We start from the raw sequence: 19228 nt of genomic DNA, 5'->3' as shown, positions 1-19228 counted from the left end.
CAGGACCTCACAAAGGCATCATAGCTAGGAAGGAGTATTGATCACTTTCCTCCTTTGGAAGCTTTTCCACACCTTCTGGTACCATGAAAGCTAGTCTTCAGGAAGGAGGCTTTCAGGTCAGTTTTAATTCAGGGGACATCTGGGACCTGTTTCTGAAGGGTATGGTGTTTTCAGCAATAGGAACTTACTTTCCACCTCTGCGGGTGGGGCAATAGCCTGTTTTATTGTTGTTTTGTTTTGGCTTTTTTGTTTGATTTTTTTTTTTTTGGTATACCAGTACATTAGTGCTTGCAACTGGGCTTGATCTATAATAGATATACAATAAACGTTAAGAGTTTATAAAATGACAGCTGGACATTGCAGTGCATGCCTTTAATCCCAGCATTTGGGAAATAGAGGCAGTAGATCTCTGTGGTTTGTTTCCGACTGGTCTACAAAGTAAGTTCTAGGACACTCAGAGCTACATAGTGAGACTCTGTGTTAAAACAAAACAAAACAAAACAAAAAGTAACCGCAAAAAGAATGTTTAAAATGAAACAGAGCTCTCTTATTTATTTATTTTATGCTGTAGGTTATCAGTTCTGAAAAATTCTGAAAAAAAAATCTGTTCTTTCTCCATATATACCTCCACTGGTAAAATTCAAATCCTTATCATTTTTTAAATTTTCCGTATTTTCCTCAGTTGATTTTTCTTTTTTTTTCACTTAATTTTCTCTAATCCATTCTCTAATTTAAAGTCAAAGTGACCTTAAAAGTGAAAATGATTTTATACCCCATCTCAGTTATGTGTGTGTGTGTGTGTCTGTGTGTGTGTGTGTGTGTACGTGTGTACACGTGTGTGCAGACAGGGTGGTCTTCCCAAAGCTTTGAGTTTAAAATTCTAGCTCTAGGGATTGGAAAGATGGCTCAACAGTTGGGGAAACTGCGTGCTCTTCCAGAGGACCTGGGTCAAATCCCAGTACCCACGTGGCACCTCACAACTGTCTGTAACACCAAGATCTGACACCTTCATACAGACATGCATGGAGGCAAAACACTAATGCGCATAAAATGAAAATAAATAAGTTATTGCAAAATCCTAGCTCTAGTAACTTGGAGGCCTTTTCTTGTCTGCTTGTTCACTTTCACATCTCCCAGCTCGTCCTTCGTGGGTCTCCAATCTAGAACTCTCTCTTCTCTTTCTCACCTGCGTTCTCAAATCTTTAATCTCATATCTTTGAGGCGTCTGTTTGCCCACGCCCACCCACCCAATTACTTTCCCAGGCTAACTGTAGCCAGTTTTCAGAGCTTAGCATACATGGCATCTGTCTTCACCGAGAACTCTTCCCCAAGACTGCCTCCTCCATTCAGCCTGGAGGTGTGGTCAGCATTCGGTTGGCTTGTTACATCTACACTACAATGCTCACCGTCCTTTATGGGAATGCTTTATAAGTTATTAGCACATGACCAAGGACTTAGTCTTTTTCATCTTTAATTCACAGGTCTAATAGCAGCGTTTCAAACACAGTCTCTCATTGCTAAATACTGAGTTTTCAGCTTGCTGTAAAGCTTCTTTGGGAGTCATCTATATTCAAAGTGTGCAACAATCAAAACTAGAATGCTGAATATAATATTTATCTTACTTTCTTATAAAGATATAGCCTAAAGCAGAATCAATGTGCAGCAAACGCAAAGAGCAATATGTGAAAAGGACTGCCGAGCTTCCCTTCCAGAGTCGGGGAGAGGTCAGAACAGTTCTCTAGTGTAGGTGTTATCTGACCCTTCAAGAATCATGACGTTTGTGAAAAATAACTTAAAGGTTATCTCAGCCTCCAAACATGAACAAAGTCCCCACATGGGCTATTTAGGAAGCAGAACGAAGCTCAGGGCTACAGGGAGCTAAGTCAAAGGCTACATGGCAGGAATGCATGAAGTGAAAGGGTATTCAGGGACAAGTCCACAAATGTGCTGAATGCAGATGTCAAAATATAGACGCTATTGAGATGAGGGGATGATCATTTCTGGAGAACACATGAAAAGAGACTGGGAAGTAGAAGGGAGAAGGATAAGAAGATAAAACAGACTCAAAAAGTATATTACTGTGAGGTAATATATGCAGGTTGGTGAGTGATGATGGAGGGAGAGGTGGGAACCATGAAGAACAAAGAGCTGTGAAGGGTACAAGTGAGAGGGGGAGATTTTGGTAATAGAACTCTCAAAAGGCCATTGCCTAGGGCAAACACAATATGAAGGCCCACATTAATAAAGAACGAATAGCAAGATACCACCTCCTGGACTTCTAGAATCCAGAAAAATAAATTCTACATGAGTAAGATGAGCAATGCTCACCGCCTGTAACTTGATGATTCCCAGAAGCAGGTTGGGCACTACCTAGAGGGCTGCGGATAGAAGTAGACACATCAAGTGCAAGCAGCGAATGGAAGTACACATCATGTGCAGGCAGTGAATGAAGAGCTCTCTTTGCAAAATGACTTAGAGGTGAAGAAAAGATGTTGTGCAATCACAAGGAGGAGCCTGTCAGCTAAGAAAGGTTCCTCAGAGCTAGACATGGTAGCTTATGCCTGTCATACTAGCCTTTGAGAAGGGAGACAGGACTGTGTGTGAGGCCAGTCTCTTCCATATAGGAAATTCCTGGACAGTCTGGGGTACACCATCACTCAGATACAGCAATGTAGTCATTAAACATTGAAAGTACAGAGTGAAAGAGTAGCAAGGTTGTGAAGAAGACAGATGGGATTGAACAAAGGTCTTCAATGAAGAATCAGATACCTCGTCCTCTGTAACAAGGACAATGAAGTAAGGGTGTCCCTGGACAATCTTGAAGGTTGCTGTATATCAGAAAATTTCCCTTGAACCCCTAGATTTGTATATCACACAGAAGGATAGAACATCCTATAGAGAGCAAAGGAGGGGATGCTTGGAAGAGCCACTGAGACGGATGGTAGAGGAAGCAGATCAATGTCTGTAGAGGAGGCTGGAAGTGAATTTATCAGAGTGATGTGGTGGGTAGTCTGGGGGTATGCCACATACAATGATGAACTATGAGCTCAGGTACCCAACATAATGTCCAGTGAGGAAAGACAATGAAGGAGATGAATGAAAGGTATGATAACAAGAGGGCTCAGTGAGGTCACTTAGTAGATCTAGTGGAACTGTCTTCAACAAGGTTCAGAAGTCTGGGACACTGATGCTGGGGTTTCTTAAGAGATGAAATCTAAGTGGAGGGTAAGGATCTGAGATACTGTTGCAGTTAAGTGTGCTGGTTAGTTTTAAATGTCAACTTGTCACAACCTAGAATCAATCAAGGAGTTATTATTAATCAAATTTGCCTGAGGGTGTATCTGTGGGAGATTGGTTTGATTGCTCTAGAGAAGAACCCAACCCACTGTGGATAGCATCATTTCGCAGGCTGGCCTCTGAACTGTGTAAAAATACAGAAAGTTGCTATTGGTCAGGGTATTTGTCAGTGCAACAGGAATGGAACCAGAACATGAAGTTATTTGTTTCTACTTAATAACGTTATAACTGACAATAGGTAACAACCCTTATGTTAGCAGTATTCTCTAAGAAGAAAGAAATACAATATCTCATACCTCTAAGTCCAGATACAAAGTGCTTGTTTGCACCTGCTGTAATTTGTTGATAAAAACATGACTGAATATATTAATCTCTTCATTCTTTCATTCTAATTCATGTTGGAAGATCTCTGAGCTTTGCAGAAAACTAGCCTTTAACACTCCTATTTCTGAACTTCTGTATGTACTCCTAAAGTGGGCCATGGTTGTTAAGACACTGCTTTGCATTGCTGGTTATCTCCCTGTGTGCTAGTGTGCTGGTATGCTAGTAAGTATTTACTTTATATTTGGGGACTAGTATGGGAGAGAGTCATTACTTACTAGTGTTTGCAGATCTCCGTGAAATATTTTATTCCCACCATAGCTAATCCTTGAATACTAGTTGGTAAAAGAAACAGATCTATACAGCATTGGACAGTATCTATGCTTTCTGGAGATGGGAAAATATCAAGAAATTAATTGTAAACTATAGTAAAATAAACAGGAGGCAATAGGTTGGGTTTAGGGTTTGTTTTACCTTTGTTTTTAATATGATTGGATTGGAAATTTATATCATTTAACTTTTAGCAGTGGCAGTGGTTAGCAAAAGGTTACCAAAACCCTGAACTCTCATCTGATGAGAGCTAGCTCTACAGAATACAACTAATTTCATGTCCATAGTTGGTTTTTCAGTTAGATTTTTAAGCAGTTAGAGGCAAAGGTCATGACTTAAACCTGTTGACTAAATATTTGTTGAATGATGGCTACGACTCTGGATTAATGACTGTCTCATAGAATCACTGCATGCCTTTGGCTGCCAATCACTTGTCATAACTGCCTTTGAAGAACCCTGGAATTGTCAGCACTGGTAGGTAATATTGTGGCTCCAAAATTGCTATCCTTGGAAATGATAGCTAGGCAGGGTCAAGTACATCTTCTACAGGACCACAAGGGCCTGGTATGGTTCCAATGGAGAGAATCTTGAATGAGAAAAGTCCTTAGTGAATGTATATTTTGACATGGGCATGGCCTGTCAAGGGCTCCAAGACCCATTGGCTTGTGAAATGGACAAAGCCATTACCCATATGGCCCAGGCTAATAAGAAGTAGCAAAGCTTTTCTTGGGAGATCATGTATGTGTAGCCAGGGTTCCAGGACCCAAGTACTGTAGGTTGAGGCACATATGTTTCACAATGCACAGCCATGGTGGTTCTCCAAGGCTATATGACCATGTTATGAATTTCCAACTCAGGGTAGAATCAAATTGGATATTCAGTTGCACTGATTTGTCAATTAGTTTGCATTTCAGAAATGTATTTCCACAAAACACCAGCATGAACTCATCTACAATTAATTATGCTGTTACAGAAAGTAAGTAAAACTTTCTAATTAATTGCATCATCTAAATGAAATTTGTGGAACTTGATCCAGTATTGGGGAATGAAATTATTTTTAATGTGCTGTGAAGCTTTTCAATTCAGTTCTCAATGTGATAATAGTATAGACCAGCTTCTAAATAATGAATCCAAAATGCAGATCTTTCATAAAGTATTCAATATTTTCAAAAAGAAAATGTAAGGTCATCAGTTATCTGAGAGATATGTAGTCTATAGAGTCTACATATATGTAGATATGTAGTCTGTAGAGTTTAAAGAAACTCTTCCTTGGCATGTTAAGAGGTTGTTTTTGTTTGCTTGTGTTTTTATTTTTGATTTGCCTCTCACACCCATTATGTATATGTAAATTTTATTTCTCTATCTTTATTTATATATAATATATATTATATATAAGACATATAGTATGTAACATATTTATAATATTATATATAATATATATTAAGAATGTTTTTGTAAGCAATATAAGTTCTTATTTTGTTTGTTTTTCTTGTTTATTTCTATTTTTATCACCAGACAGTTTCTACTGCATAGTTGTAGTATATACTATTGACATTTGAAGTGGTCATCAATGTTAAATCTGTATATACTCTGTTCATTATCGTTTCCCACTCATTGCCCTTGTAGTTTTTTCCGATCTTCATCTTCTGTTCTTTTCCTACCTTTTTGTTTGTTTTAACTGAACATCTTATATGTTTGTATTTTTTATGTTTCCGACACTTGTTTGTTCAGTTCAATTTCTGTATCTATGCATGCTTGCACTCTTGTGACTGGCTCATTTCACATCATTAAGATTCATGACTATTGTTTTGTTTCTTGAACCATCAACTGTTTCCTTCTCTTCCTCTCCTTCCTAAGGTTGCACTGAAGTTTATGGCATACGTAGTACACAAATTCACATTAGCACAAGTAATTTATAATATAAAATAATACTAATTTTCTCTGTAATCCCTTGTCTATTGCTTCCATTGTTCTTCTTTGACTTATGTACAAATGTGTATATGTGTACACATGTTCAAATATGTTGTTGATGCTAATCAATTAGATTGATTAAAATTAAGAGAGCGTAAAGCATTTTACTTTCATTGTTTCTTCCCTTCATGCTTCTCCCTCTTATGTAAATAGGAATCTCTCACCTAAGTCATTTTCTCACTTTAAAGAGCTTCTCATAGTATTTCTGGCAGGCAGGCTTACTCACGTCAAATTCCTTTGACTTGTGTCTAAGAAAGTTGTAATCTTTCTTTCTTTCCTTCCTTATTTATTGATTTTGAGATTAAAGTCTCATGTGTCCCGGATACACCTGAAACTGGCTAACTTACTGGAAGTCAAGCATCATGTTAAATACCTGGTCCTCTGCCAAAAGTACTGGGATTACAAGAATTCCCTACCACACATAGTGTTTTTTCTATTTGAAGAGTAATTTATTAGTGAAGTACACAGAATTCTAGGATGGTTTGTTTTTGTTTGGTGGTTTTGCTTTTTTCTTCTCAACAGTAAATACTTCGTACGACTCTTTTGCTTGCACAATTTCTTGCACACACATACACACACACACACACACACACACACACACACATATAATCTTGCTCATAAATTATTAGGAAATATTTAACCAGATTGAAAATTAGTCAGATATTCTTTAAACTCATAATTAGGTGTATTTTCTCATCCCTTAAGAAATATTTTCTTTGACTGTTTAAGAGAAAGAAAAGAAAGATAGGAAGGAAGGAAGGAAGGAAGGAAGGAAGGAAGGAAGGAAGGAAGGGAGAGAGAGAGAGAGAAAAAAAGATTCCCATAGACTTGCCCACAAGCCCATCTGGTGGCACATTTTCTCAATTGAAGGTCTCTCTTCCCAAATAATTCTAACTTGTTTCAAGTTGACACAAAACTAGCCAGCATAAAACTTATTTAAAAATTATTTTAAAATGTACTGTTATATAGGTATATCATAAATTATATACCTACGAAACTTATATGATATATTAATGTAGTAACAAGCCCTCTGTCTGCCTAAGAAATGTCTGGGAGACATTTTCTTAGTTAGTGATTGATGTGGCAGATGGTCCTGTGGGTGTATAAGAAAGCAGGCTGAGCAAGCTATATGGAACAAACTAGTAAACAGCACTCCTCCATGGCTTCTGCATAAGTGTCTGCCTCCAGGTTCCTGGCATGAGTTCCCTGGATGATGAACTGCATGCTGTAAGATGCAATAAGCTGCTTTCCATATAATATAATTTTTAAGTCACATGTAAATTTTTAATAAAAATATCCTTAAAAACAGACTTCATTTTAAGAGTAACTTTGGGTTCGTGGAGGAAAACTGAGCAGAGGTCATAGAGGATCCATAAACAACCTACCCTGCCTCATGACTTCTACCAGTTTTAACACATTAATACTTAACATTCTAGTTTGCATTAGGGCTCATTCTCGGTGTTATATAAACCCCATGGTCATACATTCACTACTATGTCACCATACAGAATAGATTCAGTCCCTAGGAGCTCTTTGAGATATGCCTCTCTTCCTCCAGGGCTGGCCACTATTCATCTTTTGGCTGTCTCCACGTTTATACCATTTTTCGCCTTTTACTTTAATGGATATTTTATTTATTTACAATACAGATGTCATCCCATTTCCCCATTTCCCCTCCCTAGAACCTCCTATCCTATACACCCTCATCCTTTATGCTTTTATACCATTTTGATTACATGCATGTATTAAGGTCAGTTCTAGGTTGAGGGACTAGCAATACAATAGATGCAAATAGTCAAGGAACAAGCAAGACAATAAACACAAATAGTCAAAGAAAAAGCAAGGCATTAAACCCAGTTACTTGAACACTCCGGTGATCAGGGTTTCTAAAGGCTTATCAGGATGACCAAAGTATCTGAACCTACTTCCCTATCCTAGCCCAAGGTCATTTTCATGTCTGAAGCCTACTTCCTTGTTCAAGCCTACAATTAGATTCCTATCTGAAATTACTTCTTTGTTCTAGCCTAATGTTTAGATTCCAGCCTGAGATTACTTCTTTGTTGTAGCCTACAATTTAGATACCAAACTGCAATTACTTCTTTGTTCTAGTCTAATGTCAGATTCCTGCTTGAAGCCTACTTCCTTGTCCTTGGCCAATGTCATATTCCTACCAAGCAGCCCATTTCCTTGTCCTTGGCCCATATCAGCTTCTTGCCAAGCAGCCCCAAAGGCTCTCCACTTCTCCTCCTGGTTTATTTCATTAACAAGACTGATCTTGTCTTAGGTCATTCTGACAAGAATGCCTTCCTTACTTGTCATGGAATATGCATTATCAAAGGCAATGCACTTATGTCTTAGGTTGGTAAGGCTCTGTGCAGAATCTTACCCATCTTTGGCTTGTAAGTCTGTTAATTTAATAACTCTGTCTGGGGGTCTATTTTCAGCTTTAAGCCATGTTCTTTGGCTGCCAACATGCTGATGTTGTTAAAGATAAGTTTTAACACAATGGGCAGGAATAAAATTATTCCCAGGACAAGAAAGGCTAGCCTGATCAAGCTATATATGCCTTTCCTGAGGTTTGACTAAAATGGAAATACTGACCTCAGGCCATGGATAAGTTTATCGGCATTATCTACAGCATCAAAGGTCAACAGAGCAGCATTCTTTAAATTCATAATCTCACTAGGCAAAGTTAACATACCCAGAAAGGTGTTAGGATTCAGCAAAATATCCTACAGTTGTCTTTAAACTTTTTTCTAATTATAATGACAATCATTGTGAATTTCAGAAGTAACACTACTCCAATAATATTTGTCATGACACTTGGGATGGCTCCTAACTCTTGAACCCTGAACCTCCTTCAGATAATTTGAATGGGTTATAGAGCATCATTCATTGTTCCAGATACCTATATAAATCCTTTTGTATACTCAATACATTAGTAACATTTTTTTTTCTAGATGGTTAACAAAAATAATTGTCTTAACTCCTTGTGTCAATGCTATTGCATAAGCAGTGGTACTAGCAATTAATGGAATTAAAGCTGTTAAACCAGCAATAATTAAGCTTGCTACCCTCTTGCTTCTGCTTAAAACCTAACTCATTTCTTCCAGCACTTTCAAGATTTTTTTCAGAGAATCAAGGTTTTCTAATATTCAGGGCAATGACACGAAAGCTGGTTGATAGACCCCCATAACAGACATGCCAGATTTCAACACACTAACATAATTGGAAATTATACAGTCAATACAACTTACAATAAATACTGTAGAAGAGACAAAACCAATTTTAGCTTGACTATTAAAAGAGCCTTAAAACGTGCACTAACCCTTGTTTTAAATCCAGATCCTTTCCCAATGTTATCTCTTGCTATCCTAACATCATAGCAAGCTACAGCTAGCTTCCAAATATGTCTCTGACAAAGTCCAGATCCAGTCTTCCAAAAGTAGACTGTTATTTTCCATATTGGATTGATTTCTAGACCAGTACATGATTGAGTCCTGGTCACCTTTAAGAAGAATACAAGAGACATAGTTTCTCTTTTCGTTTCTCTATCCCACAAGGTCTAAAAACTTGAGGCAGCTTGTCCCATCTGGGATATAGTCAAGCAGAGGTGGGTCAGGAACATATGTCCAATACAGCTCCCCAGTCACCCTTATCAGGGCACTCAGCAAGCTCACAGGTAGGCATCATTCTTTGTCTCAGCAACAGTATGTCTCACCAATCTTTTTAAAGTTCCATGGGACTCTTCCACAGTCCTTGAGGATTATACAAATCCCCATAATAAATTGTTGACAAAAAGTCTCGACTGCTCAACTACATTTGCCAGACTCATTATCTGTTTTATTTTATTGGATATTTTATTTATCTACCTTTCAATGTTATCTCCTCTCCCATCCCCCCCCCCAACCCCTTATCCCATTCCCCTCCTCCCCTCCTCCTATTTCTATGAGGGTGTGTTCCAGCCATCCTCCCATTCCCATCTCCCTGGACTAGAATTCCCAAACACTAGGGACTCTAAACTTTCAGGCACCAAGCCCCTCCACTTCCACTGATTCCTGACAAGGCCACCCTCAACTACCTATACAGGTGGAGCCATGAGTCCCTCCCTTTGTGTTAGAACGGCTACTCCAGCTTGTTTCTTAGGACCATTTGCTTGAAAAATTGTTTTCCAGCCTTTTACTCTAAGGTAGTGTTTGTCTTTGTCTCTCAGGTGGGTTTCCTGTATGCAGCAAAATGCTGGGTCCTGTGTACATATCCAGTTCATTAGCCTATGTCTTTTTATTGGAGAATTGAGTCCATTGATGTTAAAAGATATTAAGGAACAGTGATTGTTGCTTCCTGTTATTTTTGTTATTAGAGGTGGAATTATCTTTGTGTGACTATCTTCTTTTGGATTTGTTGGAAGAGGATTACTTTCTTGCTCTTTCTAGGGTATAATTTCCCTCCTTGTATTGGAGCTTTCCTGCTATTATCCTTTGTAATGCTGGGTTTGTGGAAAGATATTGTGTAAATTTGGCTTTGTCATGGAATATCTTGGCTTCTCCACCTATGGTAATTGAGAGTTTTGCTGGGTATAGTAGCCTGGGCTGGCATTTGTGTTCTCTTAGAATCTGTATGATATCTGTCCAGGATTTTCTGGCTTTTATAGTATTTGGTGAGAAGTCTGGTATAATTCTGATAGGTCTGCCTTTATATGTTACTTGGCCTTTTTCGTTCATTTTTTTAAGATTTATTTATTTATTTATTTATTTATTTATTTATTTAATGTAAAGAGAGCATTGGATCCAATTACAGATGGTTGTGAGCCCCCACATGGTTGCTGGGAATTGAACTGATGACCTACTGGAAGAGCAGCCAGTGCTCTTAACCCCTAAGCCATCTCTCCTGCCCTGGCCTTTTTCCCTTACTGCACTTAATATTCTTTCTTTGTTTTGTGCATTTGGTGTTTTGATTATTGTGTGATGGAAGGTATTTCTTTTCTGGTCTAGTCTATTTGGCACTCTGTAGGCTTCTTGTATGTTTATGGGCATCTCATTCTTTAGGTTAGAGAAGTTTTCTTCTATAATTTTGTTGAAGATATTTATTGGCCCTTTAAGTTGGGAATCTTCACTCTCTTCTATACTTATTATCCTTAGGTTTGGTCTTTTCATTGTGTCTTGGATTTCCTGGATGTTTTGTGTTAAGAACTTTTTACATTTTGCATTTTCTTTGACAGTTGTGTCAATATTTTCTATGGTATCTTCTGCATCTGAGATTCTTCTGTCTCTTGTATTCTGTTGGTGATACTTGTGTCTATGACTCCTGATCTCTTTCCTAGGTTTTTTATCTCCAGGGTAGTCTCCCTTTGTGATTTCTTTATTGTTTCTACTTCCATTTTTTATGTCCTGGATGGTTTTGATCAATTCCTTCACCTGTTTGGTTGTGTTCTCTTGTAATTCTTTAAGAGATTTTTGTATTTCCCCTTTAAGGTCTTCTACCTGTTTACCCGTGTTCTCCTCAATTTCTTTGAGAGTGTTATTTATGTCCTTCTTAAAGTCCTCTATCATCATCATTAGAAATGATTTTAAATCTGAATCTTGCTTTCTTGGTGATATGGGGAATTCAGGACTTTCTAATGTGGGAGAACTAGGTTCTGATGATGCCAAGTACCCTGGGTTGCTGATGCTTATGTTCTTGCACTTGCCTTTCACCATTTGGATCTCCTTCACTGCTACCTGCACTGTCTCTGACTGTCTTTTGTATTATCTTGGTTGTGTCAGAACTGTTTGGGGTGGATGCTGCTGCTGGGGTTAGAGCTGAGACCCAAGATCTGCTCAATGCTAGGGCGCAGACCAAAAGGAACCAGTGCTATGGGCCAGGAGTGAATTCCTGGGTCCCAGTGGGTCCCAGTGGGTCCCAGTTACTCCCTGTTTGGGGCGGGTGTTGCTGTCTCCTTACCTAAGATACTGCCCGGGTTAGAGCTCCTGGGAGCCCCGCTTCCTATGGGTTTTGTGAGATTGGGTGCAGAGCTGCCACCTGGGATCTGCTCAGTGCTCAGGCCCAGACCAGAAGCCCCATATTTTTGGTTATAGTGTTTTATCATAGAAATTCTGACTAAGACAGGTTTCTTCACCTTAGAAATTTCCCATGTGACTATTTTAGATTCCTGTTCCTGTCATCAGCCTTGGGCAACTAGTGACCTACATTTTGTTTCTATAAATCTGTCCTTTGAGGCATTTCAAATAAATGGAATTATACCACACCTAGAATTTTTATCCAACATCTGTCTCTTAGTTTTGAAGTTTATCTGCTGTAGCAAATGCCTTAAAAACTGTAAGAATACAAATGCCATAACAGTTATTAGGAAATATTTAACCAGTTTGAAAATGAGTTAGCTATTATTCAAACTCACAGTTCTTGAGGAACACCAGCTGGTGCATTTATGATAGATAAAATATGATTGGTTACATAGAGATTATAAGCATAGTTTGTTGACTAGCTAAAGTGACTCTAAAGTATAAACTTTTACCAATAAAATAATGCTTAAAATACAGATATAGGTCTATTGAATTATTATAATATACTAAACAAGTAAACCTTTTTTTTTTTGTAGCACTGGGAATGGAACCCAGGCTCTCACAAATGCTAGATATGTTCTTCAGCTTTAAGCTATATCCCCAGTTCCCAGTTAACAACAATTGAGCAACAGCTGCTGTAAAGGGTACATATCATATTTAGATTTATAAGACTGACTTTAATTTTTCCCGAAGGTCTAATTAGCCCTGCCAAGTTAAGGGAGCAGCTAACTTCTGGTGTTTTTACAAACTAGTTTGAACATTATAAGGTTGTGATGGGCTCATCATTGTAAATGATGAGAGTTCCAGAATGCTCATATAGGCACACTGTTATACTTACAAATTGTCCTCAAGCCTTCTCAAGGATTCCAAAACTAGCGAATGGACACTGTCTAAGGAGCAGGATCCAAAGCAATTGAGAGCTGGAATGTATCTGATTTTCATAACCCAATCATTATGCAGCTTCCTTTTAACACTGAGAATGAGAAGGGGGAGGGCTGTTAGGTTAGACACACAAACTTCAATGCTCATTTTTTTCTATTCAGCATTTGATTTAGATTGAATCAAATCATAACCCTGAACTGTGCTAAGTCTACAGGTACCCTGTAGCCCTATGCTCTATACTGTTTTTAGCTGATAAACAAGTCAATCTAGCATAAAGTCATAAAAAGTAACTATAAGACTCTTGTCAAAACTTTAGCTATAACTTCAGCAGTAAATGTGTGATTCACGTTGATTAGATTTTGGATCTCTTAGGAAACAAATCTGTAGATACTTATGTGAAGAGGGGTTTAACTGAGGAAGGACAGACCACCCTGAATGTGGTGACACAGTTCCATGGGTGGAATCCTGGAATAAAAGCATGAGCATCAGCGCTTGTCTTCCTCTGCTTCCTGAGAACAGACATGTGATAAGCTCACCTTTCTGCCACCATACAGGCCTCACCACAATGGAGGTCTCACCATGATGTAAGTTTCACCATGAAGGAGCTCTCACCATGATGGAGGTCTCACCATGGTGGAGGTCTCACCATGATGGAGGTCTCACCATGATGGAGGTCTCACCATGATGGAGGCCTCACTGTGATGGGCTGTATCCCTTCTAAACCTAGAACCAAAACAAAGCTTTCCTTAAGTTAGTTTTTCAGATATTTTGTCTCAATGACAAGAAAAGGAACTGATAAGAAAGGAATAATCTAGAAGGATCCAAGTGGAGTATTGGCAATCTTATCCTTACTATAATGAAAAAACTCTAAGCATCCACCCATGACTAGCATAAGATTCTGGATATCACATGGCTTCTAGTAGAACAGACACATTCGTGACTCCAGGCATCAGTGTTGTACAGTATGGAAAGGAGCACAGGAGAGGAAAGTTGCTTCTCCCCCCATCCCCCCAATCCTAGAGTTTGTTTAATTTTTGCTATTGGCTAATTTTCTAATTTGTATAGTGTTCCAAAAGCTACTGTTTTCTGACCACATCTTTACTGACTCTAAGTGAACAAATTCAGAGCATGTCAACTTCAGGAACACTTTTATGATGGTTCCAAAATTTAACTGCCCTTCTAGTCTTAGGTTTTAGGATCTCTTGGTGGAAAAAAAATGACTCAACACTCAACCTGTATCTCTACTTGAGTCTTAAAAGATTTATCTAGATGACATGGCAACCGTCTATCTCTTCATAAATTATCTTTTCGGGAAGCAGTAGGATCACATTCATTCTACCATCCTTACCCCCATTCTTACTTCTGACCTATCTATCTAATGTGAAGAGGAACTGACAACAATCCATGGACTTTTCTGACAAGTAATCCACCTGTTAGTGGAGAAACTGTTATCCCCACTAAGATCTCTGGGCCTATCGTCACTGAAATAAGCCCATTGTGTATACAGCAGTACACCACACAGTGACTACATAACACAGCCCAGATATAAAGAGTGGAAAATGGAGCTGATTTTCTATGTTATTCTTAGATTTCCAGCAACAAGGCTAATCTTAATTCAAGACAGCAATGATTATATTGAGCCAAGGTCATGAACAAATACATAAGTACTAAAATAACAATAAATGTCTGTCCACATAAGTACAATTGTCAACTGAGGCCAGAAGAGAGTGTCTGGTCCCCTGAAGCTGAAATTATTGGCCTTTGTATGATGTCCAACATGGGTAATGCAAACTGACTATGGTCCTCTGCAAGAGGGGTACATGCTCCTAAGTACTGAGCCATCTTTTCTGCCTAGGAGAATTGTTTTGTTTTTGTTGTTGTTGTTGTTTGTTTGTTTGTTTTAGTTCAACATTGAGATCTATTAAAGAATATCAACTCCTTGTCTCTAATATTTGTAACAAACATTTATTGCAGAATATTTCACTTTTCAATTGTATTCTTTTGAGATTTTTATTAATTTAGTAGATAAAGTTTATCAAATTATTTCCTTTAAATCTACATATATTTTACATTTATAAACTTTGTATTCAAATGCTAGAAAGGACTCATAAATATACATAAATGTACATTTTATAGGATTTTTTCAAGATTTCACTTTTTAACTCAATCTGTTATATACCTATATATAAAATCTATAGATTTTAGCTGCGAACAGCATTTAAATGGAATTTCAGTTACTAATTATACCTTCCTCATTATCTTGGAAGTTTCTTCAGAAGAAAAACATTTCTTTTTGTTTTTATATTTACTGAAACAAAGTCTTGCTATGTAGCTCATGCTGGCCCCGAAATTCACTATATAGCTCAAGCTAGCCTCAAACTCATGAATCTTCTGACTCTGCCTCTCAGGGACTGGAATTATGGGTGTGTATCTCCAAGCTTAGATTAGATATTATTTATTTAGCTTTGATTCTCAAAAGTACTGAGGGTCTTGCATCTCATTTCACTATATGTGCATCTAACTAAACAATGTCTATAATTATTAGAACAAAGAGAATATTCATGCAATGCCCTTACCTTTTAAAGTTCTTAGAGTCAAGGACCTGAGTTTGTAATTTCTTTTTGGTTTTTGCCTGCCGTAATCCAAAGTCATCACTGTTTACAGTGAACCTGTTCACAAATCCACCATCATCCCCCAGGAGGATGTCATCTCTGCAGAGCTGGTCAGGCATGGGTACCACGCACACACATAATAGGCAGTGGTCCATGGGCTTGATGACAAAATAGTGCTCCTGAAACCAGAGGAGGTCTTAAATCAGTTACACTTGCTAATACATGTTGCTGGGATCTTCATTCATTAGTAGAGCCCTTGTTCAGCATGCGTTAGGTCCCAAGTTCCACCCTCAGTATCACACACACACACACACACACACACACACACACACACACCAGGTGAGGGGGAGGGATAAAGAATTGTCTTCATTATTTTTTTGTGCTGTTTCTCTGTTTAGATCCAACAATGATATAAAATTTTGGAAAGTTTAGGAAAAAATTAAGCAAATAAAAGTTAAAGCTGTGAACCCAGCTCAGTACTTTTGGGTGTTTCATATATAAAGAAGGGGAACTGCTCCTTAGGACGGGATGAGGATGGGGATCTTAGAAAGTGCTACCCATGTGACCCAGGATGCCTTTTCTTGACTTTGTAAGGAAATACTGAACTGGCCAAAAACTCCCTATGAATTCTAGAGAGATCTTAAACCCCTGACCCTCCTGCCTGTGCCTTTCAAGTGCTGGGATTCCAGGTGTATCCGCCAGCCTAGGGGTTGGGAGTCAAGGAGTCTCATCCATGCTAGGTAATATTCACAAGTTTTATAAGGAATTACCAAGAGAAAAATATTTAAACTTCCATATTTATCCATAAATATGCAACAGGTACTTGCAAGCTGACTCTAAACTGTTAGAGGGTTCACTAAGATAGGCAGCTATCATTGCTTTTCCTGCACTCTGTGTCCTAAGTGAGAAGAAATGCAGACTCAAATTTCTATGATCTATTCGCCTTCCTTAAAATGAGAAAGAAATGACCTATTTAGAGGTCCATTGACGCATCAAACCAGTGTGCAGTGACTACTGACTAGGTGCAAACATTATTCCAGGCATGATTGGACAGGATGAGCCCAACAAAGTTTCCCACTCTGTGGAAGCTATCCTGCAAGAAGGAAAGCCAGAGAGAAAGATGGAGCACAGTGCTGTAAACAGGTGAGGCCACTTTAAGTTATGTGGGCAAAGGTGGTAGTAAGGTATGACAGGGGAGGTGACCTTTGACCCGGGACCTAAACTGATGGAAAGAAAAATAAAGAAGATTAACATCAAAAGGGGGAAGTAGGTCCAGATTAGAAGGTTAATGTTGTAAAGGGCAGAGAAGGAAGAGACCATGAGCTTTGTCTTGTCAAACAGGAGCTGGGGTGTCAGATACAAGGATGTTCACAGAGAGGGAGGAAAGGGAGGAACAGGGGGAGAACAGCGGGGGATAGAAGGGAGGAAGTGAGAAGAGACAAAATGAGCCCTCAATGAAAGCCTGAAATAAAACAACATTTCCTCTCATGACCAGTTACTGATGCTGAACTCCACTGTAGAGGTTACTCAGCAATGTTCTCACATTACAACAGATACTCATTACACAGTGGCCGGGCTCACATCCTTACAGGTATCGAACATGTACTCTCTCCTCGTTTCTTTCTACCATTTCTCTTGGCACAGTACCTGGCTGCTCCCTTGAGCTTTATAATCCCAGACAATAATGGTCCTCTCTGTGGTAGCAACAATTCGCTTTAGCTGGCCGAGGTAATCACAGCCCGTAATCCAGGAAGTATCCTGATAGAAAAGCATACAGTTGGAGGGTATGAGGCAAAGGATGACACTCAATGGTGGAGTACTTGTCTAGCATGTGAGGCCCTAGGTGTAGTCTCCAGTTACCACAAGACAGAGGGACCTGGGGGATTGGGAATCACATCTTTTTTTTGAAGTCCCATCTGGCAGTAGAACCTACAGTGCATCCCCTTTGAGCAGCATACAGAAAGAAAGTCTCTCCAATCTGTCTTGTTTCTTAGTATCATTAGCAGGAGACTGATGCAGCTAGTTGAGAATTTGCTTCGTAGAAGAACAAGGCAGCTGGACACACAGCCAGCTCTTCCTGTCCCTGACACCTTTTGTTTACACAAACAACTAGACTCAGGGCTGTGATTCGGCACATGCTCCAGCCCTGCTGCCTGCTAACACATTCATTTAGAAAAGCTCCCCATAGCGATCAGTGACTTATCTGATCACAAGCTGAGGCCAACTAGTCTTTCTTGAGTCTAGACTCAAGTTAGGAAGCTCCAACAGCATCAGCATCAGCTGAGGCTAAGCGGAAACAGCAGCCTGGATTGCTTGGAATGCCAGAAACTTTCTAGTGGGTTAGTTCTGTTACAGAAATGGAGGCTGAGAGGTTTCACAAGAACCCTGGCTCCCTTTCACGGGCAGTGTGTTGTCTGTTGGTAGTTTAGTGCGCTGTTTGTTGGTAGTTTAGTGCACACTCACTGTGTGTGTGCAAATAAGGATAAAACAAAACAAGAAACCCAAACCTCCAGGATTCCCTCATCTTTCATAAATCCTCAGGGTACAGGGTGGATCAGAAAGCAAGACATCTTGCCATGTGCTGCAAGGTCACTACTGTCCATACTAGAGACAAGCAATAAATGAATTACAAAACTGTACTCGGATGCTTATGGCATTTTCAAGCTGAAAAAAAAACTGTTCTCAAATCATTTCCATGTTGTTCTCATAATTTGGGGTGTCAGTGTTGTTAAAACAGCATTTAATTAAAACACAGAAGCTTTTAATTACATTCCAAGAAGTAGCTAGTTTGCCAGCAATTCTCTGTAGATAACTGAATTCCAGGAATAATCTTTGCTATTATTCAAGTCTTGGTTTTTGAGCCTAATCAATAAATGTAAATTTAAAATCATTAAATATTGTTAAAAATAAGATTTAAAAACCTCTGTGTAGGGTGTGTGTCCCTGTGTTTGTGTGTGAGTTACATAAAGCAAATGTCAATGATATACATGTGGAGGTCACAGGACAACCCCAAGTGTCAGCCTTACCATCCTTCCTGTTGGAGAGACAGAGTCTCTTACTTATGCTGCATATAGCATCCTCACTGAGCTACGAGCATCCTAGATTTCTCCCATTCCCGCTCCCATCTTATCCTCGTAGAAGCATGGGGATAACAGACATACACTACAGGGTCCAGCTTTACATGGAGCCTGGGGATTCAAACTTGAGTTCTCATCCTTGCATAGCAATCACCTTACCCCCGAGCCCTCTCTCCAACCGTTGATAAGCAGAGCCTCTTCAAGAGGCTTTGTGAAGATTTTGAGTGATTCTGGAAGAGCCATCATCCCAGCCCTAACTTTGAGTTATATTTTAATAAAATTTTAATGTACTTACTGTAACATTGGTGCTCGTCTGAACCCTCATCTGTGGGTAAAGATAAACTCTAGTTAGAATCTCCAATAAGAGTCAGAAATCTATGGTAGCACACAATCTCCCTGGTTTAACCTCACTCATCATCCTACATTTGAGAGACTTCTTCCTTACTTCTTTCTCAGATTCACCTAGCTCTGTGAAATAACACAATTTGATTTACAGATGGCAAGGCTCCGACCTACTGTCTTTCATCAGAAGAGTGCCAAGAGGCTTTCCACTCAGGTTCTTATTTTTGGGGAGGACAAAAAAAATCTAGTGGCTGGTGCTTAGCCATGGTGACTGGCCTCTTGATATTATTATTATTATTATTATTATTATTTTGTTGTTGTTATTGTTGATGTTGTT

General features: G+C 38.9%; 1 protein-coding gene across 1 annotated transcript in view; it reads right to left on the bottom strand.

Annotated features, from left to right (window-relative positions):
- Nucleotides 1–19228, bottom strand: part of Wdr64 (WD repeat domain 64) — a 118370-nt gene that overhangs the window by 73114 nt on the left and 26028 nt on the right. Inside the window, exons 5-8 of the mRNA XM_028755285.1 lie at nucleotides 18845–18874; nucleotides 17120–17230; nucleotides 15437–15651; nucleotides 12817–12951 (exon numbers count right to left, since the gene is read on the bottom strand). Coding sequence (XP_028611118.1) covers nucleotides 12817–12951; nucleotides 15437–15651; nucleotides 17120–17230; nucleotides 18845–18874 — 491 coding nt within the window. The remainder of the gene's footprint in view (nucleotides 1–12816; nucleotides 12952–15436; nucleotides 15652–17119; nucleotides 17231–18844; nucleotides 18875–19228) is intronic.

This window comes from Grammomys surdaster, unplaced genomic scaffold (assembly GCF_004785775.1).
Source record: "Grammomys surdaster isolate TR1022 unplaced genomic scaffold, NIH_TR_1.0 126051, whole genome shotgun sequence".
NCBI lineage: Eukaryota > Metazoa > Chordata > Mammalia > Rodentia > Muridae > Grammomys > Grammomys surdaster.
Note: the sequence above shows the minus strand (reverse complement) of the source record. Positions and strands in the feature narration are given on the sequence as shown.